The 21667-nt window shown below is 42.0% G+C and overlaps 1 protein-coding gene across 3 annotated transcripts in view; it reads left to right on the top strand.

Annotated features, from left to right (window-relative positions):
* Positions 1 to 21103, top strand: part of fbxw4 (F-box and WD repeat domain containing 4) — a 116623-nt gene extending 95520 nt beyond the window's left edge. For all 3 annotated transcript variants that reach the window (XM_034195889.1, XM_034195884.1, XM_034195877.1), the window contains 3 exons: positions 8104 to 8244; positions 20678 to 20819; positions 20911 to 21103. In XM_034195889.1, the coding sequence (XP_034051780.1) occupies positions 8104 to 8244; positions 20678 to 20819; positions 20911 to 21045 (418 nt within the window). In that variant the 3' untranslated portion in view covers positions 21046 to 21103. The remainder of the gene's footprint in view (positions 1 to 8103; positions 8245 to 20677; positions 20820 to 20910) is intronic.
* The last annotated feature ends 564 nt before the right edge of the window (positions 21104 to 21667 follow it).

Genomic DNA, 21667 nt, shown 5'->3' with positions numbered 1-21667 from the left:
CAATGTGTATGTGTGACCCTGCTGTCCATGCACCAGTCGTTGTGGATGTAAACACATAGACCACCCCCTCGGCTCTTACCGGAAGCGCTGTTCCTGTCGTAGCGGTGGGTAGAGCGGCCTGGTAGCTGCACTGCTGCGTCCGGAATCCGCGGGTGTAGCCAGGATTCTGTGATGATCATCACACAGCAGTCGCGTACGTTCGTGTTAGCAGCTAATATGTGCATCTGGACCCGGTGACGACATTACCTATTGACGCAGCAACCACTGTAAGTTATATTCTTGTTTAATTAGACTTCTCTGTTTCATTTATTCGACTCTGTATAAATTGTTATTGTAGCGTAAACGGCTAAATCGCGTTTGAGAGATTTTAAATCTCAGATCTGCTCAGGCGAAACCTGCTTTACAGGTCTCAGCACTCAAGCCTGCATTAATATAGGCACGGCCAGTCTATTGTCGCCCATCAGCTGTAGATAGTTAACTAATTAGAGGGCCGTGGCCCTACAGCTGTGAGAACTGAGCAATCAGGCGTCCATTTCGGGTAGCTCTTTCCTGGAGCGTCAGCTTCAGCGTCAGACAGCCGAAGACTGACAAAGACATTGGAGTCCTGCGGGAGTCAAAGACTGACAAAGACATTGGAGTCCTGCGGGAGTCACGAGGGAGGCAAAGAGGAGGCAAATCCTACTCTGATCGAGCTGGTGTCTTATTTCTCTTTTCTTTAGTTTTCTAGCCCCTCATGCTATAATCATGTATATTTTCTCCATTCCTGTTCATGTGTCTTCTCGCAATTATCACTGGCCCCGTGTATCTCCTAATCGATATAACCGGCCTGCTCTCGTCTATCCCACGTGCTCCACTGAGATCCAACATCTAGTTTCCGGTGGCCTGTGGAATTGCCAGTCAGCTGTTCCTAAGGCTGACTTCATCTCTGGCTACGCCTCCCTGCAGTCTCTGGATTTCCTTGCTCTCACTGAGACCTGGATTACTCCATCCAACACATCCACCCCAGCAGCTCTCTCCACTGCATATTCCTTCTCCCATACACCCAAACCAACTGGCAGAGGAGGTGGCACTGGTCTCCTGCTCTCTCCCAAATGGAGCTTTTCCCTCTTCAAGCTACCTAACTTCACTCCTTCCACCTTTGAATTCCATGCCGTCACAGTAACCCATCCTATACAGTTAACCATTGTTGTTCTCTACCGTCCACCAGGCGCCTTGGGGGACTTCTTGGAGGAATTAGATAATCTCCTCTCACACATCCCTGAAACTGGTCCTCCCGCTGTACTTCTCGGAGACTTCAACCTCCAGACGAGGAAGATAGACGAACTAACATCTCTGTTAACCGCCTTTGTTTTCTCACTGTCTCCGTCCCCACCGACTCATAAAGCTGGCAATGTCCTTGATCTCATATTCTCAAGGAACTGCGCTACTTCTAACCTCTCTGTAAACCCGCTCCACACATCCGATCACTTCTTCATTTCATTCTCTCTATCCCTTTCCAAACATAACAAACTAATCTCTTCTCATCCTGCACTTGTCCGCCGTAACCTTCGCTCCCTCTCCCCCTCTAGCTTTGCCTCGTCGGTGCTCTCAGCCCTCCCTTCCTCTGATTCGTTCCATCTCCTGCCTCCAAACTCTGCTGCAGAAACTCTCCTCTCTACTCTCTCATCCACTCTGTACTCGCTCTGTCCTCTCACATCTCGGTAGGCTCGTCAGTCCCCTCCTGCTCCCTGGCTAAATGATGCACTGCGTGCTAATAGAACCGTCCTTAGGGCAGCAGAGCGGAAATGGTGGAAATCCAAACACCGTGACGACCTCCTAACCTATCAGGCTCTCCTCTCCTCTTTCTCTGCTTCGATCTCTCAGGCAAAAAGCACTTTCTTTCAAGATAAGATCCAATCTTCCTATTCCAATCCTAAAAAACTATTTGCCATCTTCTCCACCCTCTTGGACCCTCCAAAAGCTCCTCCCCCCTCCTCACTTCTGTCAAGCGACTTTGTTACCCACTTTGTAAAAAAGGTTGATGATATTCGCTCTTCTTTTTCTGACTCACCTTTACTCACCGCTGGGTCACCAGACCCTCCTTCCACCAACACACTGACCTCCTTTTCCCCTCTCTCTCCAAGTGAGGTTCTTACCCTCATTACCTCTGCCCGCCCTACCACCTGTCCTCTGGACCCTATCCCTTCAAACCTCCTTCAGACTATCGCTCCTGATATTCTACCATTTCTCACTCATTTCATCAACACTTCTCTAACTTCTGGTCACTTTCCAAACAGTCTCAAGGAGGCAAGAGTAAACCCTCTCCTAAAGAAACCCACTCTCAACCCGTCTGATGTTATAAACTACAGGCCTGTCTCTCTCCTCCCGTTCCTGTCTAAATCACTTGAACGCGCTGTCTTTAAACAACTCTCCTGTTATCTCCATCAGAACAACCTTCTGGATCCGCACCAGTCTGGTTTCAAGGCAGGTCACTCCACAGAAACTGCTCTCATTGCTGTCACTGAGGAACTGCACACGGCCAAAACTGCATCCCTCTCCTCTGTCATCATCCTATTGGACCTGTCTGCTGCATTCGACACAGTGAATCATCAGATCCTCCTTCACACTCTCCAAAAACTTGGAGTTTCAGGCTCTGCACTTTCCCTCCTCACCTCATACCTGAAAGACCGTACCTACAGGGTGACTTGGAGAGGGTCTGAGTCCGACCCTTGTCAATTAACTACGGGGGTCCCTCAGGGCTCTGTTCTTGGTCCCCTCCTCTTCTCCCTGTACACAAACTCGCTCGGATCAGTCATTAGCCCGCATGGTTTTTCTTACCACTGCTACGCTGATGACACCCAATTAATTCTGTCCTTTCCCCGCTCAGAGACCCAGGTCGTCGCACGCATCTCTGCTTGTCTAGCTGACATCTCTCAGTGGATGTCTGCTCACCACCTCAAGCTCAACCTTGACAAGACTGAGCTGCTCTTCCTCCCGGGAAAAGATTGTCCCACTCTTGACCTAACAATCAACATCGGCACCTCAGTTGTTTCCCCGACTCAGACTGCAAGGAATCTGGGTGTGACCCTAGATAACAACCTGTCCTTCACTGCAAACATCGCTGCTACAACCCGTTGCTGCAGATACACGCTTTACAACATCAGGAAGATACGTCCCCAGCTGACTCAGAAAGCGACTCAGGTTCTGGTCCAGGCTCTCGTCATCTCACGCCTTGACTACTGCAACTCCCTCCTGGCTGGTCTGCCTGCATGTGCCATCCGACCTCTGCAGCTCATCCAGAATGCAGCGGCTCGTCTGGTCTTCAACCTTCCTAAATTCTCCCACACCACTCCGCTCCTCCGCTCCCTTCACTGGCTTCCGGTAACTGCTAGAATCCACTTCAAGACACTGGTACTTGCTTACCATGCTGCGAATGGATCTGGCCCTTCCTACATCCAGGACATGGTTAAACCGTACACCCCAGCGCGTGCACTACGCTCTGCATCAGCCAAACGACTCGTTGCGCCCTCGCTGCGAGGGGGACCCAAGTTCCCATCGGCGAAAACACGTGGGTTTGCTGTCCTGGCTCCAAGATGGTGGAATGAGCTCCCCATTGACATCAGGACGGCAGATAGCTTGCACATCTTCCGGCGCAAACTGAAAACTCATCTCTTTCGACTCCACTTCGAGCGTTAGAACTATTAAGGAAGCACTTTTATACTAATAAAGGACTGGCTTACCTAAAGCCAGTTGAGTAGCACTTGAAATGTTTGGCTCTATGAAACCTGATGTACTTATATGATTCTGTTTTCTTCAAGGTTGTGTCTTCCTGGTCGAATGTACTTATTGTAAGTCGCTTTGGATAAAAGCGTCAGCTAAATGCAATGTAATGTAATGTAATAGTACCTCCAATTTGTCAATTTTGTGGACGATGGACCTGGCATTTGCGAGGAAGAGGCTTGGTAGTGGTGGTCGGTGCGGCCGCTTCCTTAGCCTAGCAAGCAGGCCTGCACGGCAACCTCGCTTCTGCTTCCTCTCCCTCCGGCGCCTGCGTTGCTTCACAGGCCCGAAAACAATCCAGGGAGACCCGAGCGGTCTCGCTATGTCCTCCGGGATGTTGTTAGTCCGGTGGAAATCGGCTGTGATGTCAGAGCGACAACTCATCCCTATATCAAATAAGTCCATGCGACTGTATATGTAATTCGCCTGTTCTAGGGTGTTCACGCACATTAACAAAACAGAGAGCTGTGAGCCGCAGCGTCTGAGCACGCCGCCATACTAGCCATACTAGACATATTGTGTCTAAAGCCACAGTGTTTTATTGTCCGAGTTTATAGATTTTTTTATCTTCACGGTCTACTGTATTCTTTCTACTTTTTAATGCTGCTTTAATTCTACTATGCTGTTTAAATTCTAATATTGTTTATTTCTACTCTTTAATTTCTACTTATGTGCAATACCTTTTGTTGTTTTTTATGCTGCTGCAACGCAAACATTTCCCAATTTGGGATCAATAAAGTACCTCTTATCTTATTTTATGATGTGATATGAATACGTGCCACACATCAGGTGTGAGGTGCACTAAGATTACCGGACTATACGCAGTCTTCTAACTTTCCTATCTCCAGCTACTTATGTTATGAGTCAGTATAATATAATACAGTAAGCTTGTGCACTGTATTGCAAATGTTATAATAGTCCGATGGTTCTGTCGATGTGCAGTGATATTCTATTCATGTACATGTTCACACAGTCTGCCTTTTATTGCCAGCAGACGTTCCTGTGTGTCCTTTAGCCTGGAATACCACTTCATGGCCTTACGCAGCGTCCACACGGCGGCGTGCGTTGAAGCTTGCCGGCGGGCGTATCTGAAGCTCGACCAACAACCAATCACATGAATCTCCCGCCCCTGACACACAAGCACGCGGTTTGATTGGCTAGAGCTTGTAGTGGCATATGATTTGATTGGCTGACGCTTCCGTCGAAGCTTCAAAAGTTGAACATTGCTCTACTTTAGAAGCGAGCAACGCGAGCAAAGCGAAACGACGCTCCCACAATGCAGTTCGGCAAAGCGTGACGTCACCCCATTCAAAGTGAATGGGCAGAAGCGTTGAAGCTTCAACGCACGCCGCCGTGTGGACGGGCCGTTAAGGTGGCACCGAGCCATATGTCCTGCAGGTGGACTATGGCGAATTGTGCTTCACTCTAACCCAACTTCCACTTTCTTTAAGTGCGACTGAGCAACTTTTATAGGATGATCTGAGGCCCCGCCTCCAATGCTGTAACCAGTTCTCTTTAAGCATCCATGCAGTAAAGCTCCCAGGAAGTGCAGCAGACGTTCAAGCACATTTTCGTAGTGGTACTACAACTTCTGTGTCAGTCCATGACACCATTCAGCCCAAAAAAAGGCCTTTTCCCACTTACATTGGGAAATAGACATCTGTACATCAGCGGATAGTTTTCTGCGGCCTGAAAGTTGTAAAATACGTCAAAAGCTTCCATTGCTGTTTCCAGTTCTCTTCATACATCCAAAGATACCTGTATCGGGCTTTGGGAGCCAGCCCAGAGGTTTGACCCTGCCCGGAGATAACCCTGTCAGACTCAGTGATGGCGGTTCCTTTTCAACAAGGCTGAAGGGTCCGGAGCCTTAAAAAATGACCGGGGTTCCTCTGCTCCTCCAGCACAAATTGATGTCACGTTAACAGGATGCTTAAAGCTGCCTTCACATGATATGCAATTTGCTCTTTGCTCACAGTGAGGTTAGGCACAGAGCCTTGCAGTGAAAACAGCCACATAAGTTTTGTTTCTATGGTTACATACCCTGCTAGCTTGCGGCGCTTAGCAGAGTTTTCATCTGATTAGTTGCACTCCGAAAGGTCAGCAGTAGGTGACAGCAGTAGGTCAAAGTTTAAATAATTAGAACTTTGAGGGCAGAGCTCAATTTCAAGCGGTGTGCGGCGTGAGTCGGGCGGCGCTGTCTCCAAGGAAACACAACGCCAGCTTGTCGTGTGAATGCAGCTTTACGATGCCACATTTGCACAAAAAATGAGTGCACTTTTTTTTAGAAAGCAATGGCCAGACAGAATACTTTTACCTTGAAATTAAAAGAACATGTCATCAGCAGGGCCCAGTAGTTCAAAACTTTTAATCCCTATCTGATCGGATCAGATTTATCTTTTGGGGAGTTCAAAACCAAAAAACAGGATTAGGATCACTTTGATATCCGATCAGATCAGGAAATCAAATCCAAGCTTTAATCTGGATCAAATCTTCAAAACGGGTAGTTCAAACCGACAACACAGGATTGGGATCAGTTTGATCCCAAAAAACTGGATTATCCTGATCCCACCAGATGGGTGGATTTCCAGGGCCCAGGGCCCAAGAGTTCAAAGCTTTTAATCTCAATCAGATCCGATCAGATTTTGAAATCCCATTTTTTGTGATCCAGGATCAGACAAGTCGGCCACATTTTGTCCCTGGAGTTCAAAGCAATTCAGGATACGATCAGTCTGATCCAGATTACGATTTTTCAAGATGACTAGATCCTGAATATCAGTGCTTTAATCCTACCGAGCGCCATCTAGTGGATATGAAAAATTATACAAGGAAGACAAGAGACCACATTGCAGAGACATCTATTGTCTGCAATTACTTCTGAAAGGTGATGACAGATGATGAACTTTTTTTCTGTTGAAGATATTTTTAATTTAATCTAAATTACATTTGTGATTGACAATCTTTGTTGTGATACTTTTATGAGCATAAACATTTATGTCATCAACATTTGGTTGAAAACAAAATAGGCCACCACAAACGTGAGCAAAAAATGAAAAATACAATGTATTTTCCATGAAGGCTAAAAATTGTGTATTATTTCAGTTAACAAACTTTGCCATCTAATTTAAATTGAAACATATTTTAAAATAAATTGTACAGTACATTTTCCTCTGGTAATCCACTGGAAATCCACCCCTCTGGTGGGATCAGGATAATCCAGTTTTTTGGGATCAAAGTGATCCTAATCCTGTTTTTTGGTTTTGAACTCCCCAAAAGATAAATCTGATCTGATCAGATAGGGATTCAAAGTTTTGAACTCCTGGGTCCAGTGGATTACCAGAGCAAAATGTACTGTACAATTTATTTACAAATATGTTTCAATATAAATAAGATGGCAAAGTTTGTTAACTGAAATAATACACAATGTTTAGCCTTCATGGCAAATCAATTTTATTTTTCATTTTTTGCTCACGTTTGTGGTGGCCTACCAACCAACCAAATGTTGATGACATAAATGTTTATGCACATACAAGTGTATCACAACAAATATTGTCAAGCACAAATGTAATTTAGATTAAAGAAAAAATACCTTCAACAAAAAAAAAGTCCATCATCTGTCATCACCTTTCAAAAGTAATTGAGTAATATATTGACAATAGATGGTCTCTGCAATGTGGTCTCTGTCTTCCTTGTATTATTTTTCATATCCACTAGATGGAGATCGGTAGGATTAAAGCACTGATATTCAGGATCTAGTCATCTTGAAAAGTCTGAATCTGGATCAGGGTGATCCTATCCTGAATTGCTTTGAAATACTGGGACAAAATCTGGCCGAGTTGTCTGATCCTGGATGACAACAAATGGGATTTCAAAATCTGATCGGATCTGATTGAGATTAAAAGTTTTGAACTACTGGGCCCTGGCTATTCAAAAATGTAAGAGTGACACTCGTAGATTTGCGTTCGGACCAGCAAATGAATTGATGAGTTCACAAATGCTGATGGAAAGTTGTAAATGTTAGACTAACGCTTTTTATTTATTGGTAAATCTATTTAATATATTCACAGATATTTTTCATATTTTTTGTTTGTATATTTGCAGATTGATTTTGTAAATGAAATAGTTTTGGGGAGGTTAGAAATCGTTCTGCATTTGTGGAAGGTGTTTTTCATTTACAGATTAGCACTAAAATCATGGAGACATATCTATCTCCTAACCTAAGACAACATCGCTCCCCTCCCAAGATTGGAATATAGAGCATTTTATTTTTACATTTTCCCCCTTGTTTCTGAAATATTTGCAAAATTTGACATTGATTTCTCCTCTTTCCTCTCTGTCATCCACCAGAGCCCAGTGTGTTGGCAACCTGGGCCTGGGGTTCCGCCGCGGTGCCGGGGTGTTGGACATGCAGTTTGAGTCTCCGTCGCAGCTCTTCACCTGCGGCTACGACACCTTCATCCGACTGTGGGACCTGCGACTGAACCCAGGGTAATACAGGGCCCCAGGGGGTTGCGGTCTGTTTATTCATTAGTGAGCCCTACAATTAGACCCTCCAGAAAAACGCAGGCTAAAATCCTTGATTATGCGATCAAACATGCGGGGTTTTATGTGATTTTATGCGGTGAAATTGCGGTGAAATTGCGGTGAAATTGCGGGAAGTTGTGAAATATGCGGAAGTTGCGAAATATGCGGACATTTTTTATATTGGGCTGTCTTATTTATTTATTCTCTCTCACACACAACCTGCCACTAACGTTAAACCCCTTTACTATTCAATTAAACACATTCAATGTTTATTTATTGTAAAAGTAATTGCGCTATTTTAATCACACTCTCTCTCTCTCTCATACACACACACACTTTTCCGCCTCATTCTGTTTTAATTTACTCGTTCGTTATCTGACCAGCTTCAATCTTGTAGGCTACTCACCTCGCTTCTTGTAGCCCTCGAAAGGGTTTTGGAGGTCGATGCCTCGGTGAACGTGAGTTGTTTGGCTTTCTTGTCGGCAGCAGCAGAAAGCATTTTAGAATGTTTGAATGAATCAAAGTGGGTCGTCACCGTGGATTTTCTCTTATGCTCCAACACACAGTTAGTTTCACACAGTTAGTTTCCCCCCACTTTCGTGCAAGACATCGGGGTACTGCTTTGCCCGGTCTTTAGCAGAAATGTTCGTCGGTAAATGAGATGGATTCGATTTTTTCATCTTGGTGTTTTCTCTCTCGTGTGAGCTCCACACGTTCACTCTACGGCAGAGGTGGGACCAAGTCATTGTTTTGCAAGTCCGAGTCAAGTCTCAAGTCTTTGCGCTCAAGTCCGAGTCAAGTCTCAAGTCATTGTTTTGCAAGTCCAAGTCAAGTCTCAAGTCAGGATGGGCAAGTTCAAGTCAAGTCCAAGTCCTAAACTTTGACAAAACGAGTCATAAACAAGTCATTATGTGTTTTTCACCAAATGTAATGACATCGATCAACAGAATAATACTTAATAATCAAATTGCTCTTTATTAGTCACATTAATAATTTAATAATCCATTTTCTCTCTGCTGGTAAAGTAACGTGTGTTTTTCTAATTTAAGAGGGATCAGTAAGGTAAGGCTACCGTGACGGTTTGATTCAGAAGGAGTTTAATGTATAAGATCCCTGATGTTGAGGTAACCAGAATGTTTATTTCCACTGTGTACAACATGTTATAAGGGACCCACAATCTATCTTTATGCAAGGGATAATGTGCAGCGAGGCGGTCTCTATGGGGAAAAGAACACCTGCATCTAGATCCCTCTGCAGGTGGTACTTTAAGTATATATTGATGCTAATACTTTTGTACTTTTACTTGTAACATTTTGAATGCAGGACTTTTTATTGTACAGGGTTCCTGCAGGTTTCGCCAACTCAAATTTAAGACTTTTTAACACCTTTTTAAGACCACTTTGAATAGAATTTAAGACCTATTTCACAGCAATAAAGTATGAAGGAAAATGTATATAAAGAAGAAATACGTCCCATAATCACTTACAAAGTAAATGTAATTATTAATCATATTTTAATCGCAATTACGATTTTGGCCTGCCACAATTACGAAAACAACATAATCGGAAAAAACGATTATTTTGCTTTGCTAGGTTGTGACAGTGCACCACAACATATTTGATCTAATGATTTTTTTAGTAATGTATCATTATTTAATTAATTTTTGTATTGGTTTTTCAGTTGAATTATACGTTCAGGGTAATCAACAGTTAAAAATATACTGTTCAAATTATTATCTGTTTTAAAGTTCAATAAATGGATGTTTTCAAAGTCAATGAATAATCATATTTAATAATCGTGATATTAATTATTGACCAACATAATCTTGATTATTGCCATAATCGAGCAGCCCTAGTGTGTGTGTGTGTGTGTGTGTGTGTGTGTGTGTGTGTGTGTGTGTGTGTGTGTGTGTGTGTGTGTGTGTGTGTGTGTGTGTGTGTGGTGTGTGTGTGTGTGTGTGTGTGTGTGTGTGTGTGTTGGTGTGTGTGTGTGGTGTGTGTGTGTGTGTGTGTGTGTCTGAGAGAGAGTGACAAGAGCTATATTCAGACTGAGCTCTGCTGCCTTGGCTACACTATTTCATCGTTGCTGTTGTATGATTGGTGTTTAGCTACGGTATTTAGCGTCTACAGCACCTCCGCTTTTAGGGTTGACGTAGACCCGGGAGCTGCTGCACTAGCTAACGCTGCACTAGCTGCTGCTGCACTAGCTAACGCTGCACTAGCTAACGCTGCACTAGCTAACGCTACATTAGCTAACGCTGCACTAGCTGCTGCTGCACTAGCTAACGCTGCACTAGCTAACGCTACATTAGCTGCTGCTGCACTAGCTAACGCTCCACTAGCTAACGCTGCACTAGCTAACGCTCCACTAGCAAAACAAACACTAATTTATTTTGCAAAAGGTGCAGCGGGCTTCAAACACGTTCCCTCCACTGGTTTCAACCAAGCACTAAATTAGATGTTTTCCAACCAAATACGGTTGAACTTACACTTCCCCATATTTATTTGTAAGTAGATTCGAAGATAGGCTACATGAGCTGAAGCTTGGTTGCTAGGTTACTAGCTGGGTGTTCTCCAATAAGCGGCCGGGGGAAACAAAGTTAGTGATTACTGGTTCCATGTTGATTTAATTCAATACAAATTGTTGGGGGGAACTGAAAGGCTATTACCGTACTGGTTACTTTGCAGCCCGGACAAAACACATTTAGACGCTATCGCAACACAGAAGTACCTTTCAAATCCGATAATTTTTAAGACCTTCTAAATCATATTTAAGACCTTTTTAAGGCCTTACATTCTGATTATCAAATTTAAGACTTTTTAAGACTTGTTAAGACCCCGCGGGAACCCTGATTGTAACTTTGTTTAATTGTCTGAACTTCTCCCACCTCTGACAATAAATCCTGAGTGTTTACCCTGCTCTGAAGGTTATTTTCATTTTACAAATCCTGCACTCAGCTTTGCTTTCTCCAATATCATTGAAAAGCAGCCAGATGCTGCTTCTTTTTTCGGTTTTCGCTCATTTCTTGACTTTTTCCGACGCGCTTGCATTTAAATCCGTCTCCCCGTTGCTCTGTGCAGCTGGCCTGTACCACTACACATGATGTACCCCCCACCCTTCTTTCACATAATGGTATGATCCTAGTGTGTCCTCGCATATGATTGGCCGCATGGTGGCCCAGCTAAATAAAGACCCGCCCCTGCCTGCAAGGATTCTCAGCAAGAGTAGGAGCGGCTGAAGATTCTGCTTTCCCCGACGGGAGTCTGCTCTTCTAACGGCGGCTCGCGATCGGCGTGTTGGAGACCTCTGAATTAAAGTAGCAAGTCACCTCAAGTCAGAAGGCTCAAGTCCAAGTCAAGTCCCGAGTCATTGATGTTCAAGTCAAAGTCGAGTCGCAAGTCTTTTGTGATGTTGTCAAGTCGAGTCTCAAGTCATAAAATGTGTGACTCGAGTCTGACTCGAGTCCAAGTCATGTGACTCGAGTCCACACCTCTGCTCTACGGTGTTGTTTACCTTCTGTGATGCGTGAGCTGATGACGTTGCGTCATCATCATCGTCATCATCACTTCACGTCAAGACGAGTTAACTTTTTTTTTTCTCAACTTTGTGTGGAAAAATGCGGGGATTATGCGGCCTTTTGATAAATATGCGGCCTTTTAAAAATCTGCGCCATTTTGCTGATTATGCGGTAAATTCTGCGATCGCAGAATCGCGTTTTTCTGGAGGGTCTATACAATGTAGCCCCTGTACTGTGCGCCGCTGAGGACCCTGTCTGAGTTCACATCCTACAGCCACAAACATCAATATTAAAACTGGTTTAATGTGTCAATCAAGTGTAAGCATTTAAAGGGATTGTGATGTCACAAAAGCACTAGGCCCCCAATACCCCTTTTCCACCTAACCAGTTACAGTTCTAGCTCTGTGCTAGTGCTCTTCTGGTTCCGAACTGGTTCTTCTTTTTAGCCCCAGTTGTGTTTCTGCTGCTCAGTGCCCGACTGGTGCTGCGTCATGACATCACCGTTTACGTCGCTGTTTTTTCGTCGGGTCAATGATCGTGTTGCTTTTAATCATACGAAGCCAGATTAAATTAAAGAACGACTTCTCCAACCTTTTCTCCAGAGTGCCGTGGTTCATTGTTTATTCATGTGGTTCAGCGGCATTTACCGACCGCTGCAGTCCACCGGAGTTTAGTCTACCGTTAACTCACGGCAGAGTTTAGTCTACCGTTAACTCACGGCAGAGTTTAGTCTCCCGTTAACTCATGGCAGAGTTTATTCTCCCGTTAACTCACGGCAGCGGTGGCTGGAAAATATTCACTGTCTGTCTGTCCCACAAGCAGCTGATAAATATCCCCCCCCCCCAATAAGTGAATGTGTTTCAGTATAATTTGATGCTGTTCGGCATCACACCACTGTAAGAAAGTGTCTCTTGTATAAAATGGGTGATGTTAGCATAGCACCCGAAGCTAATCTGACTATCTTGACTACTTGTTGCTATCCTAATGTGGCATAAGCCGTTTTCTACAGGCACATTTTACTGGTGTATTTTTCATTATGATTCTATTTATAGATAGTCGGACATGACAACCTGTATTGATTCCATCCAATAGCTACTATAAATACAATACAACAGGAAAACGTCTGCCTGCTCTCCACAATGATCAATAACAGCAGACGGATGGTCAAAGTAAGGTCAAAATAAACAGAATCACACTAAGCCTGGTTAGTGTTTCCTGACGTTTCATAAGTTTGTCTTTAATGAGAGTGTGGGGATGCGTTGTAGTCACTTTGTTCAGCTTCCGACGTAAGCGTGACGTATTCGATTATTCAACCCAGTCTCACGGCATTTCGTGTTCACCAACACGATTTTTAATCTATTGATTCGTGTTCACCAACACGATTTGCCCCTTTTTTTCGTGTTGCACAGCACGATTTTAAAAGCAATGTATTTCTACTGCCGGTGTTACCGAACAAGATGTGGGCCGAACAACTGGTGATATTCTATAACGGTATAGGCAGATGTATCAGGGGCGTGGCCTTTGTCAAATAACCAGGAAATACACATTTTGATCGCTTCTTCTGTCGTTTACATAACTCTTTTGGTATATTTGGCTCCATAGGAACACTTTGATGCACTTTCAGTACCAGTGTGTGAGGTTGTGGTTGCGATGCCGATATGCGGACGCGTACAGCGAGGACTACAAAAAGACACACGAGGTGACTGGGGATGTGTGTTCAAAACATTGCAAGCTTGAACAAATAATTTAAACCATTTATTGTTGCCAGACTTATTACTGAATATCATTCTAAATGTGATACCAAGTCCATCTGAGACCTAGCTGTGTATACTTTCAGACAGCCTCCAAGTGAAGCGTGCATTGTTTACTCACAGTTTGAAAGCAGCGTGGAGAAGTCTTCAGCTGTGGAGAGCTCCGCCCAGGATAAACTGTGATACGACTTCTGTGGCTTGTTCTTGTTGTCAGTTTTATATTTGTATCATGTATCATTATTAATATGATGTCGAGTTGATTTGAGACCCGTTTATACTTTCATACCATCTGTTAGTGAAACATACAGTCTGTCTGAGTTGTTTACACGCAGCGTGGAGAGCTGTGGTAAACAGTGATCCGCTCAGATTAAACTGTGATACGACTTCTGTGGCTATCAACCAGCGATCATGTTTAATATTAAAGACTACACACATTGATCCCTTATCAAAATGGTATTCTGCACTTTGCCGCACTTATCCAGATCAAATTTGACTGTTTACTCGTTTTGCAAAGATAGAAGCAGAAATGTCATTGCTACATTTGCAGAGATATTTAGAATTTAAAATGCTGCTTGATCGTTAATTTTGTTCTAGGCAAACAATATTATGAATCCTCTATTCAAAAATATTATTCAGTGTCCATCGACATGAAAATAACTAAAAAGTTCATGCTGGACTCAAACCCGAGTCCCAATAGCAAAAATCCCTCGTGCCATGCGCGTTATGAGTGAGCCACGGATCAATACGATGAATGTTATCATCACAGGTTATTTTCTCACATTAATATTGTTAAAAGAGTCAGAGCAATTCAACCCGACCATCTTTTATAATGTGAGCGAATGTATGTACACTTTAAGCCATATAATATAAATATTATAGTCAGGCATTTGCTTTGAAATAGTATACTGACTGAGCATCATTAAGACCCACCGAGAGTTTATCAACCTGCGAGCCTACATTACGTTGTGATAAGTGGTCATTTTACGTATTATGTATTCTAGTGCACACATTAAGTTCACATATGCAAATCAGGCCATGTGTTTCGTTATGTAGTAGATATAATCATCACCTGTCATGGAAATACAACAATAACAAGGAATTCATATTAATATTACCAAGTTATACAGAAATAGATAAAACACATGAGAACAAAGACCACATAGATAAATGCATAAACGTTAATTTAGAAATTAAAACATGTTAACTGTGAAAAAGTATGAATATATGTGTTTCTAGTTCTCAACGTAGCCTATGTGAGTACCCTCGTCATTGGGTGTCGCTGTATCGAAATGTAACCAAGTCAACAGTCATCACATCTGATCTGGATAAGTGCGGCAAAGTGCAGAATACCGTTTTGATAAGGGATCAATGTGTGTAGTCTTTAATATTAAACATGATCGCTGGTTGATAGCCACAGAACTCGTATCACAGTTTAATCTGAGCGGATCACTGTTTACCACAGCTCTCCACGCTGCGTGTAAACAACTCAGACAGACTGTATGTTTCACTAACAGATGGTATGAAAGTATAAACGGGTCTCAAATCAACTCGACATCATATTAATAATGATACATGATACAAATATAAGACTGACAACAAGAACAAGCCACAGAAGTCGTATCACAGTTTATCCTGGGCGGAGCTCTCCACAGCTGAAGACTTCTCCACGCTGCTTTCAAACTGTGAGTAAACAATGCACGCTTCACTTGGAGACTGTCTGAAGGTGTACACAGCTAGGTCTCAGATGGACTTGGTATCACATTTAGAATGATATTCAGTAATAAGTCTGGCAAAAATAAATGGTTTTAAATTATTCATTCAAGCTTGCAATGTTTTGAACACACATCCCCAGTCACTAGTGTGTCTTTTTGTAGTCCTCGCTGTACGCGTCCGCATATCGGCATCGCAACCACAACCTCACACACTGGTACTGAAAGTGCATCAAAGTGTTCCTATGGAGCCAAATATACCAAAAGAGTTATGTAAACGACAGAAGAAGCGATCGAAATGTGTATTTCCTGGTTATTCGACAAAGGCCACACCCCTGATACATCTGCCTATACCGTTATAGAATATCACCAGTTGTTCGGGCCACATCTTGTTCGGTAACACCTGCAGCACGTCTTTTTCTCCGGTCGGGTCGAGGAAGACCGGAAGCTGTGTGGTTCATAAAAACATGTTCTTACTCAATATCAAGCCACAGTTATTGCTTTTATTTGAAATCGTATAATTTCGGACTTTTGTTGCCGTCTGTGAGGAAAATAAATGGGGCTCAGAGCCTCAGGATACTGAAATCTGTATTTTTAAATCTTTTTTTCCTTCTAATTTGTTATTCTTTTCAAAAATAACACACTGTTATTTACTCACCAATAACACACAATTATCCTTGCTTTTATTTATTGGTTTAATTCCATAATCTCTGGCTTTTTTGGCGTCCGTCAGGAACTGAATTTCAAAATAAAAATAACCGGAAACAGACGTAGGCATTTCGAGCGATTACCCAAGATCCTCAGCTATGGTTTTAAGCTCGTTTATTGGATGTTTTAGCCGCAATGCATGCTGGTATTTGGTGTTTATATGATATGAAATCCGGAAAACATTTTAAAATAATACTTAATTCCGAGCGCTCTTGCTTTTCTCTTTGAAAGTCATCACATAACGGCATTGTAATACACGGTTCGGCTGCATTGTATATTACAGATCTGCCGTAGTTCTTTATTTATAGAGCCCTGATGAGAAGACCTTTGGAAAAATTGAGAAAATGCCGCCGAAACTGAATACTTGACGTGGATCATAAATATATTCAACAATTAAACAACATCTTCAATTTCTCTTCACACAATACGTCTCCTTGCAGTATCAACACTAATTCGGCTGACTTTTACATTTGATCTAATTCACAGATAGGTTATATTTATACCATAACGGTGCACAGCTGATATAAAAGGACTGTAGTTTTTAAAGATATTACTGATTTTCTTTGAATGTAAGAATGTAAATACTGAGTCTGAAATAGTATAGCAATATGCTGTAAAATTATGTGAAAGCATGCATAAAACTACACATCTTCAGATGTTGTACGAAAACAAATGTGTCCTACACTAATAATACAAAGTTATTATGGCTGTGTGTACCTTGTGTGCACCGCCTAGTGGTTAAAGCACTTTATTGAATTATTGTGTTTTATTTGATTAAAAAAATATTAATAGTACATACTTTCATAGGGGGAAAGTATAAATATAGAATATAAAAAATCAAGAAGATACTATAAGTGATCTCTACAATAAAACAGTTTAGTGCAGAATGTACAAAGATATTAATAGGAGGAGGTGCAAAACAGAAAAACGAATTAACCTTTATTTAAACATTAAATAACAGATTAAGGTCTTCTTTTAAATAAGAAAAACACTTTGGGGGTATCTATCTACAGATAAATATTAAGCCTGACAAAGTACTTAACGTCTAATATATTGCTTTCCTGCAATGTTAACTATGTTGAAGCACTTATTTTAACTGATATTATACACATTAATTATACTCTTATGTATGTAGATAGTATAAGAAATGTGCAGAATATGACAGTTTAATGGTGGAGGTACACACATATTGATAGATGTCTTGTAATGCACTGTTGAGGAACCTGTGACCCAAGTGTTTCATTCATTGCATAACTACACCGTAGTTGTGTATATGATATGTCAATACACCTTTGAAAATCTTGAAAGGGATGTGCAAAATAGCCATAATATACAGTCTTTAATTAACTATTAGTAGAGAATAACGAGTAATGAATATACTTTATTACTCGTTTCCATTCATGTCAATTGCAGATAAATGTTTAGTCTTCTCAAGCACCAACTATCAAATATCTCTCCTGATTGTTGGCACTTGACAATCACCTTACCTGAATTTTACTCAGGTGTAACTAAAGTCTGATTTAAGGGTTGTTTATATTTCACATCATTAATCAGAATCTGAAAAGTAACTCAAATAAATGCAGTGGAGTAAAAATACCAGGTTAACCTCTGAATTGTAGTGGAGTAGAATTACAAAGTAACAATGAGCTGTCATGTGGGTATTAATGCTGCGCATTATGGACACAAGCGATTTTCACCCATTTATTAATTATATGTTTTACATTTGATAACACCAATGTGTTTAATACTGGCAACTTCTAATTGTGGGAAAAACGAAAAACGTTCAGTAGAGACGTCCCATAGAACATTTTGCGAAACACAATAGCCAGCATGTGTAGTTCTGGGGGGGCGTTCGATTCCAGTTTTGGATAATCTGGCGTGGTTTCGTTCCATTTCACACAGCTGTTTGACGCTCTGCGTAACCTTACGGGGACTGTAGTCCTAAACGATAGCTGGGGATTATGGGTAGTGTAGTGTCTTCGGCCATCCTAAACTCAGAAATGTTGACAATCGCAATGATGCTCGAAATGTCCCTTATAGGCCTACGTCTGTTTCCGGTTATTTTTATTTTGAAATTCAGTTCCTGACGAACGCCAAAAAAGCCCGAGATTATGGAATTAAACCAATAAAGAAAAGCAAGGATAATTGTGTGTTATTGGTGAGTAAATAACAGTGTGTTATTTTGAAAAGAATAACAAATTAGAAGGAAAAAAAGATTTAAAAAATACAGATTTCAGTATCCTGAGGCTCTGAGCCCCATTTATTTTCCTCACAGACGGCAACAAAAGTCAGAAATTATACGATTTCAAATAAAAGCAATAACTGTGGCTTGATATTGAGTAAGAACATGTTTTTTATGAACCACACAGCTTCCGGTCTTCCTCGACCCGACCGGAGAAAAAGACGTGCTGCAGGCAGTAGAAATACATTGCTTTTAAAATCGTGCTGTGCAACACGAAAAAAAAGGGGCAAATCGTGTTGGTGAACACGAATCAATAGATTAAAAATCGTGTTGGTGAACACGAAATGCCGTGAGACTGGGTTGGATTATTGGTGCTTGACTGGCAGTCGAGTGGGGCCGGATAATAACCGGTTTTCGGGGCCAGGAGCCTCTGGAGCTCTGAACTAGCCCTGGAGCTGCTTTGGTGGGAAAGGGGTAAAGGTCAGGTGAGGTGACTACACACATAGAACTACACTGAAAAAACTGAAACGTTGACTTTAATTAAATGTATGTCAACAGATTTCACATAACTGTATTAGGTTAGTTGAAAGCAATAATATCAAGTTTAAATACAAAATATTAGGTTCAACTTAATAGTATTGCTTTTAACTAACCTGATATTTGTTAATTTGTTGACGTATTACATTTAAATAAAGTCAATGTGTCAGTTATTTCAGTGTATGCAAAAAGTCCAAGAGGTATTTGAGGAGTAGGATCTGAAAGCAGCTAAAGTGTCCCTGATGCTCTGTCTAAGACATGAAAGTGGTTGATGTAGGTAGGTGAAATGTGAGTGTAATTGCAAAAGATAAAGTATTAAAAGTAAAAGAGGTGAAAGCACAAATCAGTTGAACTCTTGTACTTGTAAATGATGACTAATTCAGAATTTCCTTTGTAAGGTGAGCCCTAATAAATCATAATTGCAAATAATGATTACTCATGCTTTACCCTGAATAATAAAGCCACAATGCTAGGTGACTACTAACTTTAGCAGCGTACAGCAGACACCCCCCCCCCCCCTTTATTGTCGAAAGCGGGGGTTAGAGAGGTTTCAGGTTGTATTGGAGAGGGTGAATCAGTGAAGTAAGACAAATTAGATCTGATTGGCAGATTGCTCTGGGGACTGTGAGAGGGGTTGGGCTGGGGTGAGCGCTGGCAGAGGGGGGTCCCTCTTTAGATATCGATAATTCATACGCCCAAACCGTCTTCCAGGAGGTTCAGGTAGTCTGGAAGTCGGGGCTCACCCCTGAATAGAAATGCACTGTGACAGTAAAACAAGTGCACATCCTGCATGTTCCCATGCTGCAATAGAATATATGAAAATTCATCAGTATATGTTTTGATCTGACACATAAGATTTTGTAATTGCATTAAAGTACAACACATTTTATTATTTGAACATCAGTCAGCTTGGTTTGTTTGAGATTGTTTCCATCCATTTTATATTTGAGATAACAGCCTGTGTTACAGCTTTCTATTCACACAGAACAAATGAATTCACCTTCCTCAGTCTGCAGCTCTCATTCAATCACAGCTAGAGCGCAGCTCTTCAGGAGGACCATAAGTCACCTTCCCGTGTGTGTGTGTTGGTGCGTGTGCGTGTGTGTGTGTGTGTGTGTGTGTGTGTGTGTGTGTGTGTGTGGGTGGGTGTGTGTTCTGCTGCCCCTCTGTCTGCCCCTGGTGTCCCTCCCATCACTTATGGATGAGGCTGCACTAATGGTGGATCGATGTTTATTGGCAGAAAATACTTATGCCCAAAATACTTCCCCTCTCTGAACCACAGCCCCCTGGCTCTGACACTCACCCAGCCTCGAGCAGCACACACACACACACACACACACACACACACACACACACACACACACACACACACACACACACACACCACACGCACACCTTCAAGGCCTTATCAACAACACTATAGTTTCACTGTCTCCAAAACTCCACAACATCCACAGCTGCTCTGATGGTTTGAAAGTTCGATTTTCCATTTTCAGTGCTTTCAGCTGCAGCATTTTTGACTAGTATAATTTTTAAATTGTTTCCCCAACCGACCCAGACTCAGCAACACTCCTGGTGCTTATGTAATGCAGAACACTTAAATTGGATCAAATCTATTCACCTTAAATAAAAGTGACGCAACAATCACAACTGAATTAAAATAACTGTGACCGTTTCTCACACACTTCAGTCAGTCTTTGGGATCAGGATTCAATTTAATTTGACCCCTTTGTTCAATATATTTGTTCTGCCATGGAACTATCTATTCAAATGCATCAGGTTATGGTTAAAGCACATGCTTTGTGAAGACACTTTGGCAATAACAGACCAGGAAATCAGAATCAGAAACAGGTTTATTACCAGGTAGGTTTACACGTACGAGGAATTTGACTTGGTGTCGTAGACATTTTTATGCTCTACTTAGCCCTTCCACATATATCTTTGACATATTTGTAAGTGTGATGTGTGTAAACTGTCCCCTCGCTCCCAACAGGAAGTGTGTGATGGAGTGGGAGGAGCCTCATGACAGCGCTCTGTACTGCCTTCAGACAGACGGGAATCACATGATAGCCAGCGGCTCCTCGTACTACGGGGGGGTGCGTCTATGGGACAAACGTCAGGCTGCATGTCTGCAGGTAACCTGCTGTAAATCCTCAATGTCTGAGCAGATGTTACACAATACACTTATTGCTGTTGTTTCTTTATAATGTACCTTTTCGTGTGCAGTTCTTCCAACTGAGCTCCCGCCCGGTGAGCAGCCCTGTGTACTGCCTGAGGTTCAGCAGCTCTCACCTGCACGCTGCCCTCGCCTCCTCCCTGCACTCACTGGACTTCAGACAGAACAACGTCTACATCAGATGACACACACACACATATCGTTTTTAATTAATCTGTTCAATAAAGCTGTTTATTTTCAGAAGATATGTTTCATAAGGAAGTGCTTATTAAGATGAGTTAATAATTCATAATAGTCTAAATGTCAGTGGGATTTTAATGGTGACCTCTTAAATATATAAACCTTAAACAGTATCAGCCTGTATGGATGGGTGAAACAGCAGAGGCTGTACCTACTGATCAACAAGCACTAGAATAACCTCCACTTGTTCAAGATGTATTTGTTATTTATCTAATTCAGAACACTGTTTAAAGTAGGCTGTTGGTAAAAGACTCAAGCTACAATTTACCTGTATTTGATTGTGAGATATAGAAGAAAAAAAGAGGAAAATGAAAATAGATAGCCTCTCCCTGCTCTACCTACACCAACCCGGTATCACGGCAAGACGTGAACATGTGACTATTTACCATGCTGGGAGACGTGAAGATGTCACGATTTTGTCCCTTCAAATGTGACAGTTACACAGTATTGTTAACATGGCCCAAATACCCGGAAATGCCAAGCAAATGCTACCCCGATGGTCGGTTGTTATTGTCAATATTAATATAATAATGATTTATTTTTTCATAGTCACTCGATTTCGCCAAT

The sequence above is a fragment of the Gymnodraco acuticeps genome, unplaced genomic scaffold (assembly GCF_902827175.1).
Source record: "Gymnodraco acuticeps unplaced genomic scaffold, fGymAcu1.1, whole genome shotgun sequence".
Taxonomy (NCBI): domain Eukaryota; kingdom Metazoa; phylum Chordata; class Actinopteri; order Perciformes; family Bathydraconidae; genus Gymnodraco; species Gymnodraco acuticeps.
This window is presented reverse-complemented; position numbering and strand designations above follow the sequence as displayed.